The sequence below is a fragment of the Rattus norvegicus genome, chromosome 13, assembly GCF_036323735.1.
Source record: "Rattus norvegicus strain BN/NHsdMcwi chromosome 13, GRCr8, whole genome shotgun sequence".
Lineage (NCBI taxonomy): Eukaryota > Metazoa > Chordata > Mammalia > Rodentia > Muridae > Rattus > Rattus norvegicus.
The window spans coordinates 106,717,827-106,738,250 of record NC_086031.1 but is presented as its reverse complement, the minus strand read 5'-3'; the positions used below and the strand labels follow the sequence as shown (position 1 = coordinate 106,738,250).

General features: G+C 47.0%; 1 protein-coding gene across 4 annotated transcripts in view; it reads left to right on the top strand.

The window, feature by feature from the left end:
• The window catches only part of Hhat (hedgehog acyltransferase), a 256,089-nt gene that overhangs the window by 76,473 nt on the left and 159,192 nt on the right, over positions 1 to 20,424 (top strand). For all 4 annotated transcript variants that reach the window (XR_010056911.1, XR_005492772.2, NM_001398579.1 and 1 more), the window contains 1 exon segment: positions 10,175 to 10,325. Coding sequence is in view for 2 of the 4 variants with exons in the window: in NM_001398579.1 (NP_001385508.1) it covers positions 10,175 to 10,325 (151 nt within the window). In the remaining 2 variants the exon portion in view is untranslated.

Below are 20,424 nucleotides of genomic sequence, written 5' to 3'. Positions count from 1 at the left end.
AACACTGGATGCGCACGTCTCCTTGGTTTCCTTTGGGTTTAGAGGCAGGAGTGGGATTTCCGGGTCATGCTTGTTCTGCTTTCAGCCGTGGAGGGAGCTTATGTTGTCCCAGCCATGGGGGGAGCTTGTGTTGCCCCATAAAGCTGCGGAAGTTCTTGCTCTCACCAGCAATGCACACGCGTCCACTTTTCTCCACCACAGGCAACTGTCCATTTCTGTTTTGGATCGCGGCCATTCCTTCTAGAGTGGGGTGATAGCTCTCTGGTTTGGATTTGGGGTCCTATGATGATCACCAGTGCTAAATATCTCCCCACACACCCAGTGGTCACCGGTATCTCCTCTTTGAGAAGTTTCCACTCCAGTTTAATGTTTGTCCTTAAATGGTTTGTCTTTTTGTCACTGAGGTCTTGGAATTCTTCATGTAACCTGATCAGACGGACAGTTTGCAAACATTTTCTCTTTCTGTGGGTTGTTTCTTTCCTCCGATCATTGTTTCCTTTATTGAGCAGAAATGTTTATCCTGGTGTAATCCTGTATGTCTGTTTGAGCATTTGCTTCCTGTATTTTGGGGTCTTGTCTAAAAATGTCCACAGTGGTCTCACCATCCTGAAGAATTTCTCATGTGCTTTTTTCTACAATTTTCACGTCTAACAGTTAATCCTCCACTGCATTTGAGTTCTTGAAATTAATGAGGAATATATATCTAATTTCGTTCTCTAGGAGAATATCTAGTTTTCCAGGTACCACTTGTTGAGAGGATCACCATTTTCCACTGTGTATTCCTAATACGTTGGTAAAAGGCCAGTTAGTCCACTGGTCTCTGCGTCTATCTGATGTAATACCATGTTCTTTGGATGGCTATAGCTTTGTAGTATGTTTAAAGCCAGATAGTATAATACCTTCTGAATCGCTCATCTTTCACTGTGATGACTTTATTTTTTTAGTTCCAAACAATGATATCTTTTTTCTAGCTATGTGAATAATTCCGTTGGTATTTTGATATTCCTACACTGAGCCTTACTTTGGGTGGTAACAATATTGATTCTTCTAGTCCATGAATATGGGCTATCTTTCTGTTCCTCCCTCCCTCCTTCCCTTCCTCCCTCCCTCCCTCTCTCCCTTCCTTCCTCCCTCCTTCCTTCCATTTCCCTTCATTTTTCCTCTTTCTGTCCTTTTCCTCCCTCTGTAGCTTAATTCATGCTGTTTTACAGTTCTCATGGTCAAAGTCTTTCATGACTTTGGTAAAACTTACTTTTTGTAGCTGTTGTAAACATTGTTGACTTCTTGATTTCTAGTCTGATAACTATCATTGATGATTGTAACTGGCTTGTGGTATGGAGACTTAAACGAGGGCCTCATATGTGATGGACAAGGACTCTTCCTGTGCTGTGTTCCCAGCCTTACATATTGGGACTTTTTTTTTTTTGTCCCTATAGCCTTCTGAATTTGATGACTGGTTTTTACCAGGTTTTTGTTTTTGTTTGCTTTTGTGGTTCTTGATCTCTGCAGCTAAGATAATGTCATTTTTCAGACAGTGACAAATTGACATATCCAATTCAAATTTATTTTTCCTCTTGCCTGAGGGCTCTGACTAGGACTTCAAGAACTATATCTTATTCCCGTCCATCTTCCTCCCCTCCATGAAGTATGCCAGCTGTTGGCTAATTACTTATGGCATTTTTATGTGGAGGCACGTTCCTCATATCTCTAGTTTGTTTAGCTGGTAGATCTGAGAGGCATCTCTGCCCAGCCTATGAGCCCTCGATGGCTCATGAAGGGCTTGTTACACCAGGTGCTTGCAGATTCCTTTAAAGTGCACAGGAGCTGACAATTAAAGCTCACTCACCTCACACGCCTGTGTCCTGTGTGACACAGAGACAGCCCGATGACAGTAACTCTGGGTGCTCTGTGGTGAGCAGCTGCTGCTTGGGCCCGATGCTCAGCCAAATGGGTTGGGCTTTGAACATCTGTAATCTGATAGTCAGGCAAGGCACATGCCAGGGTCTCTGCAAAGTGGCGTGTCATGGCTGGGCGAGGACCGTGTGCACAGGCATAACCTAGAAGACAGATATCAGATGTGAAATGCTTAAATGTTTAGTTAAAAGGTAGAGCACAGAGTTTATGTAGCATATGAAGTTTACATCTTAAAGTATTCTGTCACCGAAAGAAAGAAGAACATAAACGTTTATGCAGGATATATAGAGAGGTCACTTTGGGAAGGGGCATCTCATGGCACTTGTGGGAAGACGTCACTGTTTCGTTTTGTTGTTTTTTGTTTTTATGAAGCAAGTGGTATTCAAGTCTCTGCTGTTGATTAACCAGAGACTTACAAAGGGCACCCAGGCCCTGTAAATCTTTGTTTCTTGATTTGCTGTACGGGGCTGTGGCACATTGCAGGGTAAACACAGGCATCAGGACATTATATATCAAATGTAGCTAATCATTTGAGTTTATCCTTGGAGAAGATTCCCCTTGCTCACCTCCACCATTCTCCAAGCAATGCGTGGTGCCAGGGAGGGGGGCATAAGGAAGCCAGCTGTTTTAGTAACTCCTCCCACTGTTGTGACAGAATGTCTGACACAAACAAACAGCTTACAGAAGCAGGGGCTTATTCTGGATCATGGATCAGGGCATACAGTCTATCATGGCGGAAGGCATGGCAGCCAGAGTGCCTCATCACTGTGGCCATGGGGATGAGGGGCTAGTTACGTCAAGTTGGCATTTGGGAAGCAGTAGAGAGCTTGGGCCGGAACTGACAATGGACTGAGAGCAACAGAGACTGCTCCCCAGAGACTCACAGTCTCCCAAGGCTCTAGGACCTCCTCAGACAGCCACCAGCTGGGAGCTAAGTGTTCAAATTCCTGAGCCCGTGGGTGACATTTCACACTCAGCCTGTAACCCCCACTGTGGTCTCTGCCCTGAAGATCTTATAGAAAGCTCCAATATGCTATTTACTTGCAAAAATAGCATGTGGGTATTTTGGCACGGACATTTAGAAGAACTTTAAGAGATTATGACATTTAGGCGACGCCTTGAAGAAAGGCGGGATTTTGACAGACAAAATTGAAGATGTAGAGCCATTAGCACAGGAATGAATGTGGGCAAAGAGCTAGGGAATGGCTGCTCTAGTTTGATGGTCACTGCTGTGATAAATACCACGAACAAAAGCAACTTGGGGAGGGAAGGATTCATTTAGCGTCCACACCACATCACAGCTCATCACCGAGAGAAGACACTGGAAGCAGGAACAGAAGCTGAGATCCTGGAGGACACCGCTTGCTCATGCTGCTTTCTTAGAGGATCCAGCACTTGCCCAGGGGCGCTCTGCCTGCAGTGGGATGGGCCCTCCCCATGTTAATTAGTAATCATGAAAATGCCTCAGAGACATGCACAGACAGCTGATGGACCCAACATCTCCACTGAGGTTCCCTCCATCCCAGTAACTGGTAACTCTAGTTTGTGTCAAGTTGACAACACCCAACCAGTACAGGGTTAAATGGAAGATGATATCAGTGAGGCTGGGAGACTCAGGGCAGGAGGGTGGAGTGGGCTTGGTCTCACCTTCCTCTGGTGCCCGACTGCCCAGTGCAGATCTCTAGCCCCTCAGGTCAGAACTAAATGGTTTAGTAAAGCATTTCAGTGCAAGTGTGGAGACCTCGGTTCAAATCTCCAGAGCCCACGTAAAGCCCACACTTTAGTGCATACCTATAGTGCCATGCTCCTGTGAGGAGATGGAAAGCAGAGACAGGAACATCCCTGGAAACTCACAGGCTAGGTACCCTGGCATATGCCAATGAAACAATGAAGGAAATTTGTCTTAAACAAGGTAGGACATAAGGACCAACACAAGATTCTTTTTTGGCCTTTATATGTGTACTGTGGCAGGTGCATGCCTAAATAGAGAGGGAGGGAGTAATGGAGACAGGGGAGGGAGGAGAGGGAGATGAGAGGGAGAGAGAGAGAGAGAGAGAGAGAGAGAGAGAGAGAGAGAAAGAGAGAGAGAAAGAGAGAGAGAGGGAAAAGAGACAGAGGAGACGGGGAGAGAGAGAGATGAAAGAGACAGAGAGAGACAGGGGGAGAGATACAGAGACAGAGACGGGGAGAGAGAGGAGAGAGACAGAGACAGATGGAGAGAGAGACAGAGGGGGGAGAGATACAGAGATAGAGACAGAGACAAGGAGAGAGAGGAGAGAGACAGAGACAGAGACAGAGATGGTGAGAGAGAGAGAGAGAGGAGAGAGAGAGGAGAGAGACAGAGACAGAGACAGAGATGGTGAGAGAGAGAGAGAGAGAGGAGAGAGAGAGAAAGGAGACAGGGATAAAGAGGGAGAGGAAGAGAGGGGGAGGGAAGGAGAGAAAGAAAGGAGAGAGATGGAAAAGGATAGTAGGAAGGGAAGTGCTGACAAAAGAGAGGGGGACAGAGAGGTAGGGAGAGGGAAGGAGAGAGACAGGAAAGGAGGGAGGGAGGGACACAATATGGCTAGAAGCCAGTTGCTAGCTTGTTTATGCCAATTAAAACCATAGTGGGGTAATAACAAAAAGAGAGATCGAAGAAGCAGGTGTGTAGTCGTGGAATGACTGAGCTCCAGGGAGCTGAGCTGGGCCTTTTCTCTGTCAGCATTCTCAGTGGAACTTCACATTCACTCCTGCCATCTTGAAATCAGCCCTGATTCTCATGGTGGGTGGGAAACCATATATTTTCCTGGACAGGCTGAGTTGGGTTGTGGCCTGCGTCTAGGCCACTTGAAGAACTTTGAGTGACAGAGGCAGCTCTGGGAAGTGCAGGGTTTCTGTTGGGCTTTTGATTCCCACTTGCATTCTTTTTACTGAGAATTCAAAGTCGAAATCCACAGAGAACTAATCTGACAGCAGCCTGAGCTTCAGTAGGGACCCAATCCTTTGAACAGATGCTATATCATCAATGCAGTTTCCACAGTACAATACAGGAAGGCCTTGTAGTGTTGGTGACATATTTTTTTTTTTTTTGGTTCTTTTTTTCGGAGCTGGGGACCGAACCCAGGGCCTTGCGCTTCCTAGGTAAGCGCTCTACCACTGAGCTAAATCCCCAGCCCCTAGTGTTGGTGACATATTAATTCGCCTACTTTCCAAGGTGGCATCTATGAAACACAAGCCATCTGTGGAAGGTTGGTGCTGGGGTGTGAGGCTTTCTTTCTTATCTGAAGCAGTTCATGATCTCGTTGGATGGCTGTGTGTATACACAAATGTGGGCTGATGTGAAAGTCACAGAACATACTGTAACCAGTGCAGTGAGAGCTTAAGAGGGGGCAGCTCACTGTGAAGCTGCCCTTTAACTCCCTGTAAGTTTTCACTGAAGCAATTCCATGTTCTTCAAGACCACCATGACCCCATGTTAAAAATGCTTATCTGCCACCGGAACATGTAGGAGCAGCCCTTTCCTCCCCTGGGGTGTTTCCTTGTTGCTTTTCTTGTCTGCTGCCCCAGTGGCTGAATCACCATCTCAGAGCTTCCTAGTTCAAAAGAATGGCTCAGCTCGGTAGTTCTGGGTTCTTTCTTACAGTGCAGCCAGACATTAACTGAGCCTGTAAGCTGTCTGCAGGACCAAGTGTGTAGAATATCCAGAATGGCTGGCACTCAACTGAGGCTGATTGGCTGGGAACTCAGCCCGCCAGAACATCTTTACGTTGTCTGTCTATTTGAGCACACTTCGTATAGTACGGAAATTGGGTTCCAAGAGGGGCTATCTCATGGATGAACATTCTAAGAGACAGGAAGTGGAGTGGACCAGGCCATTACAAGCTGTAGCTAGATTTGAAACAGTGTCAGGCAGCTTTTAGTTACTATAACAAAATACCAGAATCATTCTACTTAAAAAGTGGAAGGGCTTGTTTTGCTTCAGTCTATGGTTGCATGGTCCCATGATATTTGGGCCCCTCCCTGTTCAGGGTATGCATGGTGGAGAAAGTGCATGGTGACTGGGACATGAGAGAATGAGAGAACATGTTAGAAAGAATGAGAGGAGAATGAGGAGTAGGAGAAAAAGGGAAGGGAGAAGGGGAGGGCCTGGGATCTTAATATCCCCATCTAGAGTGTACCCTAATGACTTAACTTTTTCCCTTCTAGATTATGCCCCAATGTCCTAACTTCCTCCCTTCTAGATTATGCCCCAATGACCTAACTTCCTCCCTTCTAGATTATAACCCAACGACCTAACTTCCCCACTTCTAGAGTATGCCCCAAAGACCTAACTTTCTTCCTTCTAGATTATGCTCTGAAGATCTAACTTCCTCTCATCTCTTAATAGTACAACCAGCTACCAGCTGGCAACTGACCCTTTAAAATATGAGCTTTGGGGGCACACATCTAACTCATAGTACAGTACTCTTCTGTGTCTACCCGTCCAATGGTCTCCTCCATCTTACCACTGATGGGTGAGAGGCAAGGTCACATCACAGAAGAGCATGTTGGGGGAGGTATTACCCTTGTTGGGAAATACTGTGTGCCATACCTCCCTTAGCTTCCATGAAAATTTAACTTTCATGTCATGTCCTGTTGATGGTTGGTATATGTAAGCTCCAAGAAGGTGTGAGCGCTCATTCGTATGAATCAAACATCTAGAACCAGGCCTGTCACAGAAGCACACAATATGAACTAGCTGTTCCGAGCTGCTGTATTCAGATTATTTCCTGTTCTGGTGCCGTGAGTTCTGTCTTATTGTCCTTTAATGCTCCACAGGCAGGCACCTCGATTCTGTACCCGTGTTTCTTGGAGTGCAGCAGGGAATTGGTGCTTAGTGAAGATGCTAAACGAATAAGACAAAGTCAGCTGGAGCTGCGCTCTGAAGGATAAATGGTATTTTGCTAAGAGGAGGAGGAGCGGGGTGTGAAAGTGAAAGGAAAGGCCAAGTGAGGTTGTAATGACGATGTCTGTGAGGCCTCAGGGTCCGGCCCACCTGAGCCGGCCTCTAGTCTGCAGCTCCTCCACATACCTGCTGAACGTGCAAATGTCAATCCAAGGCATAGATTCTAAAAGGAAATCAAGTACGGTTAGAGAGAAACCAGTAACTCTTGCCGAGATGCTATTTTGAATACAAGCGTAGAAATGGTACAAGTGTTAACACGCTTTCGGATTCTGTATTTTTGAACTTGCTGAGAACTTATTCAGTTTATATATTCTAACCAGGATAAATTCTGCAACTTACATTCGGATGTTGCTTTCTTGCTAGTTGTATGACCAAGGGAATCTGGCCTGAAGCCTTGGGAAGGCTAAGTTTTTGGTTAAAGGGAAGGAAGCACGAGTGCCATTCACTCGGCTTCCGTGAATCCCGAGTGGCAGAAGGTCAGCCTACAGGCGCAAACACGACTGCTCAAAAATTAACAGAATGCTTGCAAATATAATGCTATAACAAGCACCATGCCCTTTCCCTTGTATGTTTCTAAACCAGTCAGTAAAATGTCAAGGAAAGATCTAGCTCATCCTTTCATACATTTAAAACTTTTTTCTGTATGTTTGCACGTATGCACGCCTTGTATGTTGAAACAGGGTCTCTCACTTAATCCCGGGACTCGCTGGCTCGTCTGTAGCTAGCCGGCTTGACCTGGGGATCCGTCTCCGTCTCCTGAATGCCTTGAATTGCAGGCATTCGTGGGCTGCTGAGGACACAATTTCAGGCCCTCATGGCTGCATGGTGAGCACTTTACTGAGCCACCAGGCCGGTCCCAAGCATCTTTTCTTTGTTTTGGGTAGATTCTCATTAGGCAGATCTGGGTGGTCTGGAACTTGCTATGCAGACTAGGCTGTTCTTGATCTCATAGACACCCACCTGCCTCTTCTTCTGGCTCCTGAGTGGTGGGGTTAAGGGTGTGTACCCTCAATCCCCCTCCCCCACCTTAATCCGTTAGAAATACTCACCAACAGGTAAATACAGCTTGTGCTGCCTGGTTAGAAATACACATGGCTCACGTTTTTCACCCATCCTGGAGTAAAAAGAAACCCCAATTATCTTCGGTTAGATCCGGCCACAGTTATATTAAACGCCCACACAGAATCCTTTCTTTATCCATGTTGTTTATGAAAAGTACCAATCAAAGATGAGATTTTTGTTCAAACAATGACTCTGAGAGACGTAGGCTCAGCTACCGACTTTAATTCCTAAGCCTCAGAAAGATAACACTTGTAAGAAACCGTGTCAGAAATGAAGGCAGGACTGGAGATGTGAAGCATCCGTCTTCCAGAGCTGGGCTCCTGTTTACAGGGCCCAGAACATGCCCCTGCTTCCTGTCTCTAAGATTCCTGGGTGGCCTTGAGTCAAGCATTCCTGAGAAGCCAGCCCCCACCTTGGTGCCACCACCCCAGACACCCAGAGGCCCTGAGGGCCACTAAGATGAGCCCGTAAGCGATGGAGAGAGAAAGAAGCAGAATGGTGTGTGCCCGATGAAGAGAGACAGAACTGGAGACTCAGAACTGAAGGCTCGAGGGTGGCGGGGAACAACCCGTGTGAGCTGGTTGTGAGAGTTGGTGATGCCACCCGAGGCCCTGGTGAGATCCTGGCCTATGCTGCTGCCAAGGGCCATGTCAGGGTTCATGGCCCTGGAGTGGGGCTCTGTTACTACCAAAGGCCATGTAGATGTTCCTGATTTGGGCTGCTGCCTGGGCCATGCTGAGGGCTGTGCAGAGTGGCCCCACCGCTCACTAGCTGCAGCACTCTGGAGAGCAGCCCCACATGGTGCCAGAGAAGCACAGTTGAACTGGCCCTGGTTGATGGTGGTGGTGGTGTGTGCGTGTGTGTGAGTCTGTATGTTTGTGTGAGAGAGAAAGAGTGAGTCTCTCTCTCTCTCTCTCTCTCTCTCTCTCTCTCTCTCTCTCTCTCTGTGTGTGTGTGTGTGTGTGTGTGTGTGTAGGATAGCTGGCCCCTGAGGGCATGACAGTGAGTGAGCTGGCCCTGCCCACTGCTGGCTAAGCTGCTCTGGTGAGCTGGCTCTCCGCTTTGCCTGGGCAGTGCTGGAGAGCTGGTGGGAATAGGAGAGACATCAGGCTGACCAACTCAGCCACCACCCAGGCCCAGATCCAGGACTTTGAGTTGACCCACCCCAACATCTACTCCATCTATGAATTTCTGGAGCCCATGAAGGGACCATCCTGGCAGACCTGAAGCTTTGAGATCTCTCAGCACAGGGAACCAACGGGATATCTGAGAGGAGTCCCAGTGAGGATCCAGTATTGGTAGTGTAGCAGAGGCCTTGAAACAAACCAATGACTCATCGCAAAGAACATTTGCAAGTGAAGCTGTTTGGGTAAAAGGGTATGTGTGCCACTGTGGGACACACCATGACAAACTGCAGCTTCCATGGTGAGATTTTTGTTTGTTTGTTTGTTGTTTGTATTCTTTTGGGGGGAAGATTGCAAGGACGGAGAGAAGATATGGAGATGAGTGGGATTGGGATGCATGATGTGAATTCACAAAGATTCAATGAAGAGTTAGAAAAAAGAGCAAGGTGGTACCATCAAGATGGCTCATGGGTAAAAGCGCTTGCTATCTAACCCAGTGACCTGAGTTCAATCCCAGAAGACTGACTCCTGTAGGTTGCCCTCTGACATCCATGTACATATACACATGAATAAATGTGTGTGAAACAAAAGACATTCCAGGTTAATCTGAAATGGACACACACACACACACACACACATACACACACACACATACACACACACCCCTTCTCACACGCTTGTACACACACACACACTGTCTTACTCATACACACACATACACACACACCTTCACACACACATACACACACACCTTCACACACACACACACCTTCTCACACACTCATACACATACACACACACCTTTTCACACACTCACACACACACACACCTTCTCACACACTCATACACACATACACACACTCTCATATACTCTCACGCACATATTCACACATACCCTCTCACACACTCACAAACTGACACACACTTTTACACACACACATATACACTGAAACTTACACACTCACACTCTCATACACAGTCTCTTTCTCTCCCCCCGCCAGTGAGGCTGCACCCCCTAACCTTTCCCAAACAGGACCAATAAGGGACCAAGTGCAAATGTCTGAGATTTCGGATGGTTAGGAGAGGTGGGTGTTTAAGAGCCCGCTGTCTTGCGCTGCTGTGGCTGACGGGTCCCGTTGCTTTCCAGGAGGACTGGCGCTGGCTCAGGTGCTCTTCTTCTATGTGAAGTACTTGGTGCTCTTCGGTGCCCCGGCTCTGCTCATGCGCCTGGACGGACTCACACCACCACCCCTTCCCCGCTGCGTGAGCACCATGTTCAGCTTCACAGGGATGTGGAGGTCAGTCTCTTGGTTTGTTCAAGTCTTTGGGGGTGTCTGGTGGGCTTGGGAGCTTGGAAGGCAGCTGCAACTGTGATGCAGAGAGCAACCCAAACCCAGGAATGGAGCCACCTGGTCTTCCCACCCCAGTGAGCTTATTGAAGATAGTGAGCCTGCACCACTATCGCCTCGATAAACCTGGGTGCGGCCAAGTTGACGAACGTCACCACAGACGTGCTACGAGGTCCTCCTTACTCTGCTTTCTTTGAAGGTGACTGTGTAAGTCACACTGTTAACTAACGTCAGGCTGAGCGTGATAGCCCAGGCCAGCACTCAATGCTGTACATCCATCTCAGCCCCTCTGGTCCATTCTTCCTATCTTTTCAGTAATAATGATAAAAGTACGTGTAATCCGTCCCTGGAAGTTCTTTTGAAGATGAATCCAGCCAGGGCAGATGTTTCCAGATGTCAGCCCCAGTATGTGTTGATCCTCTGTGAGGTTTTGGGTGATGGCTCGTGACTGATGTTTTTCTTGGATTTTCTCACAGTTTCTGATTTTGTCCCACAAACCTACAATTGGCCTGGAGTTTTTCTTCCTAAAGATCTCCCAAGTCCCTTGTCATTTCTGATGACTGTTTTCCAAAAGGACTTGTTTGCTTCGATGTTTTTCCGAGCTTGTCCGGTGCGTGGCAAGGGTCAGGATTGCTTCTGTAATTGCAGACCCCCGCCCTGGAAGAAGCTCAGGGGTGTGGGGTTTGGGAGAGGGAGCACTGGCTTAGCATGGGGAGCTGGTGCCTACTTAAAACTTGCTCTCTGAATCCCTTGATTTTCTCTCTCTAGTTCTGGCCCTGTTCAGAGTTGTAGACATGAGACCTAAGACAGAAGTAGCAGGAGAACCCAGTGAATGTCACCCGATGCAGTGGTGTTCTTCTGAAGGACACAGGCAGCATGCAATGTACCGTGTGGGCATTTGCAGAATCACCTGGCTTCTTTGTGCACCATTTAGTTGAGTTCCAGCTTGGTTTATGGGGGTTCTTCTAGTTATCGAAGGACGGTCAAACACTTCCCTTGTGTTTCTTCCACTCATTAATCAAGCTCCAGACTGGCCTTTTTAATGGCAAGATTGGGGAATGCTGGCACAGGGGCTCTTCTCCAGGCTGGAAAGTAGTTTCTGTTAAGATGAACCTCACTGGGAGCTGTTGTAATGTGACTGGCTCAGAAAGGTCACTTCCTCAGACAATGGTGGGACCAGGGATTGATTTGGGAACATGTCACAGGCATCTGGTGGGAGCCCTGCGTGGTTCCTCAGCCTCTCTGTTGTGACCATCTGCACTAATGTACTTGGGAAGGACATTTCCTGAGGGCTTCTACAGGGTCAGCTGGAATGGTAACCATGGTGACCAGGGCAGTTTCCTTGTCCATAGGTCACCGATTGCCACCAAGTCGCTGTGTTTCATACAGTGAAGTGGAATGGCTGTCTATATTTTGTTTGATCAAAAATTTAAAAAGTTTTTTTTTACATTTTAAGTGTGTGTGTGTGTGTGTGTGTATGCGTGTGTATGTGTGTGTGTCTGTCTGTCTGCCTGCTGTCTATCTGTGCATAGTTATGTGTACAAGAGTGCAGATGCCCTTGGAGGCAAGAAGATGCCTGGCACTGGATACAGTGAGGCTGGAGTTACAGATAAGTGTGACCCACCTGGTGCGAGTGCTAGGAACCAAATTTGCGTCGTCTTGAAGAGCAGTGTGCACTTTTCACTGATGAGCCATCTTTCCAGCTCCCTTATTTAACTTAGTTTTGCCCAAGAAAGATCCTCAACTTAAGTAAGCCCCAAAGACGGAGAAAACACTGCCATCATCAGAACAGATGGTTACTCGATGGAGGTCCCAGAGTGTGAGTCCTTGGAGCAGTGAGGGTCTCAGTACAGGAGCACTTGGCAAGAGCAAACAAACAACCGACAAATGGAAAGATTCTCCTCTAGGGCTGATGAGGGCTCCCACTCTAGCCTCTGTAACATACCAAACTGGGACGTTTCTTGGGTTATTGTAGGCTTATTGATTTAAGCAAGTGTTTGTGTGCATGCATGTGCTATGTCAATTATGTGCTCTGTGTGCATGCTGGTGACCAAGGAGGCTGGGGTGGGGGTGGGGTAGGGGAAGGGTGTCACAGCCCTGGGACTGGAATTACTGGTGTTTGTAACATCTTGGTGTACTGTAGGTTGATATCATTATGCAGATGAAGGCAGACAAAATAAAACGAGGCCTGTCATTGGATGAGAAGAAAGGCGGGAATAGAGGTTTCAGAAGGGAGAGAGAAGAGGAGAGAGGAGGGCAGCGGAGAGAGGAGGAAGAAGCTGGGTGAACATGTCGACAGATGCTAAGATTCTTCTCTGTGCATAGATACAGCTTGTTATGACTACTTTAAAGGGTGTATAAAGGATGTTGTGCTTTCTAGATGGGCAAATTATATCTTATCAATTGGATTAGAGGTTATTGTGTGGTGTGTTCTTTCATTGGGTGACTTAGTTGAGTTCGCAGTAAGAGAGCCTTGAGATAGGTGGTCTCTGTATGAAACTGGCATGGCAGTGATTTGCCAAGGGAGCTGTGAGTGAGAACAGGGTGGCTTGGCATCGTTCCACCCTGGACTGGCTGAAGGACCACCTAGGTCAGAGTACTTGGGGGCAGCATGGAGCTGCTGAGATAAATTAACCCTAGTTCCAATAGCCCGATAGAGCCAGATCGAGGGAGAGAGTGACCGCCAGGGTACACTCAAGAACCGGTCGCACCACTTTTACTTTTTACCACAACAGTGCACAAGTCGCTTGATGTGGGTTCTGGAACCTCAACCTGGGTCCTCCCACAGAGGTACGTTTGCCTACAGGGTCTGGCCAGCCCTGTGCTTGGTTTTGTGGTTTTGTTTTTGAGACAAGGAGTCACTATATAGCTTACTCCGGTTTTGAAATCAGCTTCCTAATTGGCAGACAACAAGTGTCTTCCCGGTTTGCTAGCTATACTTAGAAGTCCTGGGTTTCTGTCTGAGGTGCCTTTTCATGTTAAACAGCCAGATTTCAGAATCCAAGTGAGCATCTGAGCAATGGCGTCCAGGGTAAGTCCCAGGACAGGCTTTTTAATTGAAAACAGAACAAAGAAGCTGATTACCTTTGTGTCATTTGCAGAATGTTCCTGCCTCACAGGCAGGTTTTCAGTGTTGTGTGTTGGTGTGCACGTAAGTCTGGTGTATGTTTGGGTAGTATATGTGTATGTGTACGTGTCTGTGTAGTGTATGTGCAGGTGAGTGCACATGTGTGTTCACTCATGTGGAGGCCAGAGGTAAATGTTGGGTATCTTCCTCAACTGCCCTCCATCACCGATTGGCTAGACAGGCTGGCCAGCAAGCTCTGGGGATCTGCCTGCCTCTGCCTCCCATGCATTACAGCTGCAGACATTCATGACCATACCCAACTTTGTTCTGTGGGTACTGGGGTTGCGGGACAACCAAATGCAGATTGTCCTCCCTGTGTGGCTTTCCCCACCTAGCCATCTCTCCAGGACTGACTTATAGTGTTCTATGATCCATGTCTGAGTTCACAGTCTGTTACAGAAAGGCAAGTCGTAAAGTTGTGATGTCTGGTATCCAACTTTACTCTGATGTTTCTGGGCTGCAATCCAAGACTGGCTCCCTCTTCCTGAGTCTAAGAAAAACTTAGTCAGGAGCAGAGCAGAAAGATGATGGGGCACATGCTTGTCTGGGCAAGGCAGAGGGGAGAGGTCTATAACACTATCCTGGAGGTTACTGAGTGACCCTCAACCCTCTAGAAGCAGATACTGCGGTTTAGAACCGGTGATAAGATGGTTATCAGTACAGCATCTAATAGGAGTTTGGCTAACAGCATCATCCGTGGTGCATTTCTCATTGAAGGACTCTGATGCCATCAGCCTGCCATTGGATTCTGAGCTTGGTGTCATAGGACAGATGACTCTGGCCATCCGCAGACAGGATGGTTTAAATTGTCCATTATAAGGAATTGCTGCTCCTCCCATGACCCGCACCTACAGTTGAGCTCTGATGGGTCTATTCTCTCTTTTCTCTGGGTTCCCTCTTCCATGGATCCTGTTGAAGTATTTGCAAAAATATATTGCAAAGCTCCAAAGAGCAGCTGTATTCTCGTGGTGTGAGTTTTCCGTGGGTCTCTGGAGATGAGAAATTGAAATTTCTGTGGTTTCTATCTAGGTTTCATGTTTTAATTTAGAAGAGCTGAGATCTCTAATGAGTATCTTTTGCCAAGAGTCATTAAGGATGGTGTTGCGTGTCTGAGGTTCCATATTAACATTCTGATTGTGTCCTGTGATTTGATTTCTAGCTGTGGAGGTGCACTGTGTGAAGTGATAGGGTTTCCCACAGTGGCTTGTGAGTTATGGGTCAATTTCAGTTATCTCAAGAATCTGAGTCAGCTTGCTCTCCACACTGCTTGAATTATGACGCTTTCCGGACTCTGCAGGCAAATTCATGCATCATCCTTTATCCCAGAGGAATCTGTGTAGTGGTTACTTAGGGCTAGATTTTAATGTGTGAGTTCATCTTTAGGCTGAGGAGGAGGAGGAAGAAGAGGAAGAGGAAGAGGAGCAAGAGGAGAAGGAAGAGGGGCCTGAGCCCCATTCTTTCCGTGGTGCATCAATTGTCCAGATGGTAGGTCATTAGAAGAATTTAGTTCTCTAGGTGGGGTACTGGCTCCACTGTGCAGTAGATGATGAGACCGCTGGGTCTTTGAGCCTCCTTCCTTTGAACAATGCTTAATTTTCAGTCATAGGGCAGGTGGCAGGCTTGGAGTTGGTGAGATGTATGCCGTGGTGTCCCAGCATCACTGGTGCAAAACAAAGACTAGATGGACCTGAAGAGGCAAAGGTGGAACAGAATGTGTTTACAAGTGCTCACCCCATCCAGAGGAACCCTGGTCTCCAAGAGCTTGCTCTTCACCAGCTGTGAGACTCTGGGCAAGTTGTTTATTTTTCTGGGCCAATTATTCTATCTCTAAAAACAAGGACTTGTCCCGTAGGATAACATGATGACTTATGGAAGTGAGCATAGAGTAGGCCCCCAGGAAGTGATAACTTTTTAACTTTTTTAGTGGGAGTTGCTGTTGTAAGCCTGACAAAGCCAGAGGTGACCAGGAGTTCTTACTTCCTGCTGGGTTAGGCCTTGCAACCATGAGTGTTGAAGGGATTGGCTAAGCAAAGACTTCATCTAGCTGGGAACCAGCAAAGCCATGATTCAGCAGAGTGGGCAGAGCATGAGCCCACAGGTTCCTTGTTCACCAGCCCAGTCACATGGAGGAGGAAGGGCTACTACTGTGTTCCATTACTCACGTGATTTGACAAGTTAGTGGTCTCCATTCACCTCGTTTTTCTGAGCCCCTAAGATGGACTGATCTCAGGGCTTGCTTTGGCAGGCTGCCGTGAGGGTTAATGGAGACCACACCCTCAGGCAGTGGACACAGGAAAAACATGAAAATATTAGCTCAGTTATTGGTACAGATAGAGTGAAGTTTATACTATGCCTATGCCTTTTTATTTTTCCAGTGAAAAAAGCCTGGAAGGGTGAGTGGTTGCAGGTGTAGAAAGCAGGTGGAAGATGTGGATTTCAAATAGAAGCACTGGTCCTGGCCTGCCCAGGCATTGGTTATTATTATTAATGCACACATTTGCAAGTGTTACTACTAATGCACACATTTGCAACAGTGTTACTACTAATGTGCACATTTGCAACACTGTTACTACTAATGCACACATTTGCAACAGTGTTACTATTAATGAACACATTTGCAATAGTGTTATTATTAATGAACACATTTGCAACAGTGTTATTATTATTTTTTTTTTTTGGTTCTTTTTTTCGGAGTTGGGGATCGAACCCAGGGCCTTGCGCTTCCTAGGCAAGCGCTCTACCACTGAGCTAAATCCCCAACCCCCAGTGTTATTATTAATGGACATATTTGCAACAGTGTCCAGCCATGAATGTTGTACCTCACCAATCTTTATTCATCCAACTCTTCTCTCTCTGATCCTCCCTTACCAGACTTGGTAAATTCATTTTCTTTCTTCATTTTTAAAACCCCTTTCTCTTTTTGTCTAAACACAAACTTCCATAGATCGAAATGGGAAGGAAATGCTGTTGACCACCATTCTGTTTTGCTTCCTGGTTTGTTTGGCTTGGAAGACTGTCCTTTCTTTTTCCCTTGTGTGGAAGATTTTTCCACATTTCTACAAGCTCCACAGTTGAGTGAAGACTTCTAGATTAAGAAGCAGTGTGACACAGGGAACACCAGGTGTACTGGCTGGTTCTGTGTGTCAACTTGACACAAGCTGAAGTCATCACAGAGAAAGGAGCTTCCCTTGGGGAAATGCCTCCATGAGATCCAGCTGTAAGGCATTTTCTCATGACATCCCTGGGTTAGGTTCTGGGTTCTATAAGAAAGCAAGCTGAGCAAGCCAGGGGAAGCAATCCAGTAAGTAACATCCCTCCATGGCCTCTGCATCAGCTCCTGCTTCCTGACCTGCTTGAGTTCCAGTCCTGACTTCCTTTGGTGATGAACAGCAATGTGGGAGTGTAAGCTAAATAAACCCTTTCCTCCCCAACTTGCTTTTTGGTTGTGATGGCTTTGTGCAGGAATAGAAACTCTGACTAAGACAAACTGGTGCTGGGAGTGGGGTATTCCTGTGACAACCTGACCAAGTTTTTGGGGGGACTGTGAAAGGACTTTGGAACTTTGAGCTAGAGGAGCCATTGGGATGTTAAGAGCTCTGTGGAAGTTCTGTAGGAGCTTGGAAGATAATGTTGAGAACAGTGCAAAGGATGGAGGCCTGGCTTGTGACAGTTCAGAGGGACGATTAAAGACTCTTATTAGGACCATTGCTGTTTTGATTGTGAAAATTCTGTGGTGTTAGTCAGCTGGGGCTGAAGAATCAGCTGTGATTAACAAGACGCCAAAACTACTAAAGCAAAACCTTTGTATGACTGGGACGATTGATACTGGTCAGCTGGAGCTAAGAAATTAGCAGTGAGTAAGAAGAGACCATCATTACTAAGGTGAAATCTTCTGGAAAGTGTTTCCTGAGAATACAGAGAAGCTGTGTTCCAGAGGCAGCCATGGTTGTACCTCATGTTGGCAGCCAGACTTGGTAATGTAGAAGAGTCACTCAGGTGGTGCTGGTTTTGAAACATGAAGGAGTAGCACCTGATGCTTGGCACAGTGAGAGGCCAGGAGAGGCCATGGGTGAAGGTGCAGCCTCAGTGGAGTCAAAGACCTAGGACTGAAGGGGTGGTGCAGAGAAGTTGAGTACCATGAAAAGAGCCTATGTGAGGCTATTTGTGAAAATGCAGTCCCGTTACAGCAGAGGACAGCACTGTTTTGGAGATGCCAGTACCATGAGATGACCACCAAGAACTGCAGCAGCAGTGGAGAACAGGCAGCTGGAGTTTAGAAGACAAGGTGTGTGCTACAAAGGGCAGAGTTGGAGAAGTGTCCCAATCCTTTGGAGGAGCCCAGTAGATTGGGGATCCTATTGGACGATTTGCTTCTGATTGTGACTGTGCCCTGATTTTTTTCCCTCTTGAAGTAAGAAAGTATTTTAGTGGACCCCACAGCTAAGAGACTTTGAATTGTAAAAAGACTTTGAGTCTCAAAAGAGATTGGATATTTTAAAGGGATTGAAATTTTAATATGTAAGAATTTGTAAAGACTGTGGGACTCTCAAAGTTATTTAGATCTTGGGGATGAATAAGAAAGTAACGTTGACTCTTGATAGTGATGTGTTTGTGTGTCCAGTTGACAAGGGGTCAGTTGTACTGGCTGGTTCTGTGTGTCAACTTGATCCATGCTAGAATTATCATAAAGAAAGGAGCCTCAGTTGAGAAAATGCCTCCATGAGATCCGGCTGTAAGGCATTTCCCCAATTAGTGATCAAGGGTGGGAGGGCCCATTGTGGGTGGTGCCATTCCTAGGCTGGTCGTCCTGGGTTCTATAAGAAAGCAAGCTAAGTAAGCCAGTAAGTAACATCCCTCCATGGCCTCTGCATCAGCTCCTGCTTCGTGACCTGCTTGAGTTCCAGTCCTGACTTCTTTGGTGATGAACAGCAATGTGGAAGTGTAAGCTGAATATACCTTTTGCTCCCACTTGCTTCTTGGTCATGTTTTGTGCAGGAATAGAAATCCTAACTGAGACACCAGGTCTTCTTCATGTGGGAGCATTGGTCACCAGCCTTATTAGTCACCAGAGTATGGTGTTTGGGAGGCCTGGGCAGGTGTCAGATTGCCTGGGCTTGTGTTCTGGTTGCCCTCAGAAAATCCGTGCTGAATGGATGGATGTGAAATGTTGCTCACATGTGCATGTGTGTGAACACTTGGTCTTCGGCTGATGCCAATGCTTTGGGAGGTAGGGGCCTCCCTGGAGGAAGCAGGTCATTGGGGGGTGGGGTGTCCTTCATGTTTATAGCTGTCCCTGCTTCCTGTTTGATCCTGACTCTCAATATGCCATGTGAGCAAACTATCTTGTATTCCTGCTGTGGTAGACATGAAGTGTTTCCTCCAGCATCCCATGTTACTGTGCTTCCTTACCGTGATGGATTCTAGTCCCTCACACAGTGTGAGCCCAAGCAATCCGTTCTCTCCTTCCTTTCCTTCTGGTCACAAAGACCAGAAAAGTGATGAGTTCAGTAGATCACGAATTTCTGAAATTCTGACCACTGGGACTTAGGAGCAAAAATGCCAGTATTTTGCTGGGTGTGCAATTAGTGTGTGTGTGGTGTGATGCTATATACACTGTACATAACCACTGTCAGCACTGCTTCCTCATCTCTCCATGTGTAACTGGTCCTTCTGCGTGTGGTGTGATCCACCCCTGAAGGATGAGATACACACCTTGCATGACCACTGTCAGTACTCAACCTCCCTCATCTGGTTTCCCTCATCAGGTGCTCATGTGGAGTGTCAAAATATTATGTCTACTTCAATTTTCTTGAGGCTGAATGTGCTATGCAGAGAATCTAAAAGGAGGAGTGCATACACCTGCCTTAATGACAGTTATCATCTCCCCAGACATTGTGTTATGCCACAGATAGCAGGTGAGGGAGGGAATTGCCAACTTGAAGGAAGAAAAGACTTACCATTCAGACTCTGTATGAGAGAGGAGTCTGACAGCTGCTTGTCTTTGAGGTTGAGATTTTTCTAAGGAAAGTGCTGAGGGAAAAAAAAATCTAATTCTCTTACAAGTGAAGATGAAGAAACCAGATATAGGGTTTGGAGTAAAACTCTTTAATGTACGGTGGAAACAGCCAGATTCTGGTATGATAACAGCGATGGCTGTTGGTGTAGCTCTTGTTCTGCTGAGACAGACACTTTCACCTGAGTTCCCTTCCCCTTTATCTGTCTCTAGTGATGTGGGACAGAAGCACACTTTTCTGTGGACTACGATGTGAGGCTTTGAAGGGATGTGGGATTCAAAGGACCAGAGAATGATGTTGGCTTGTGTGCCCACTCCCTCGGAATTCTGTGTGGACATGGTAGAGGAGGGTGGAGTTGGCAGCGAGTTGGTTTGTAGGCACCAAGGAGTGCGAGGACAGCGGCTTCCACTTTAGCCCAAATCAATGACTGGGTGGTGGTAGGGGGCTGTTGAGGGCTTCCCCCATTAGACTAGAAATGGGGGTCTAGGAACTTTCTGGAGGTTGGAGGAAGGCTTCTGATGCCCACACAGAGACGTGACCATTTGTCCCATGGGTGTCTCCTCTTACGTCCCTCCCTCACCCCTCTTACACACTCCATTCCTCTGTCTCACTCAGCCCACATCTAATCCCCAGGGTGTAGAATGTATCAGCAAGTTGGCCTCTCAGAGGCCAAAGTCGGGAGTAAATATTGTCCTCTTAGGTTTTTGTCTGCCTGTACAGTACGCCTCTCCTTTGGGCTATCATGGGGTCTGCAGAGGGGAGCAGAGAGCCAGGATAGTATCACCGTCTTGTGTGTTGTTCGTTCCACTGTTCACTATGGACAGGGGCAGCTTTCTCTTGTGACATTCCCCTTAGGAAAGGAACCTCTAGTCTCAGCCCTCAAAGGTAGAATGAGTTTACTTTTGTT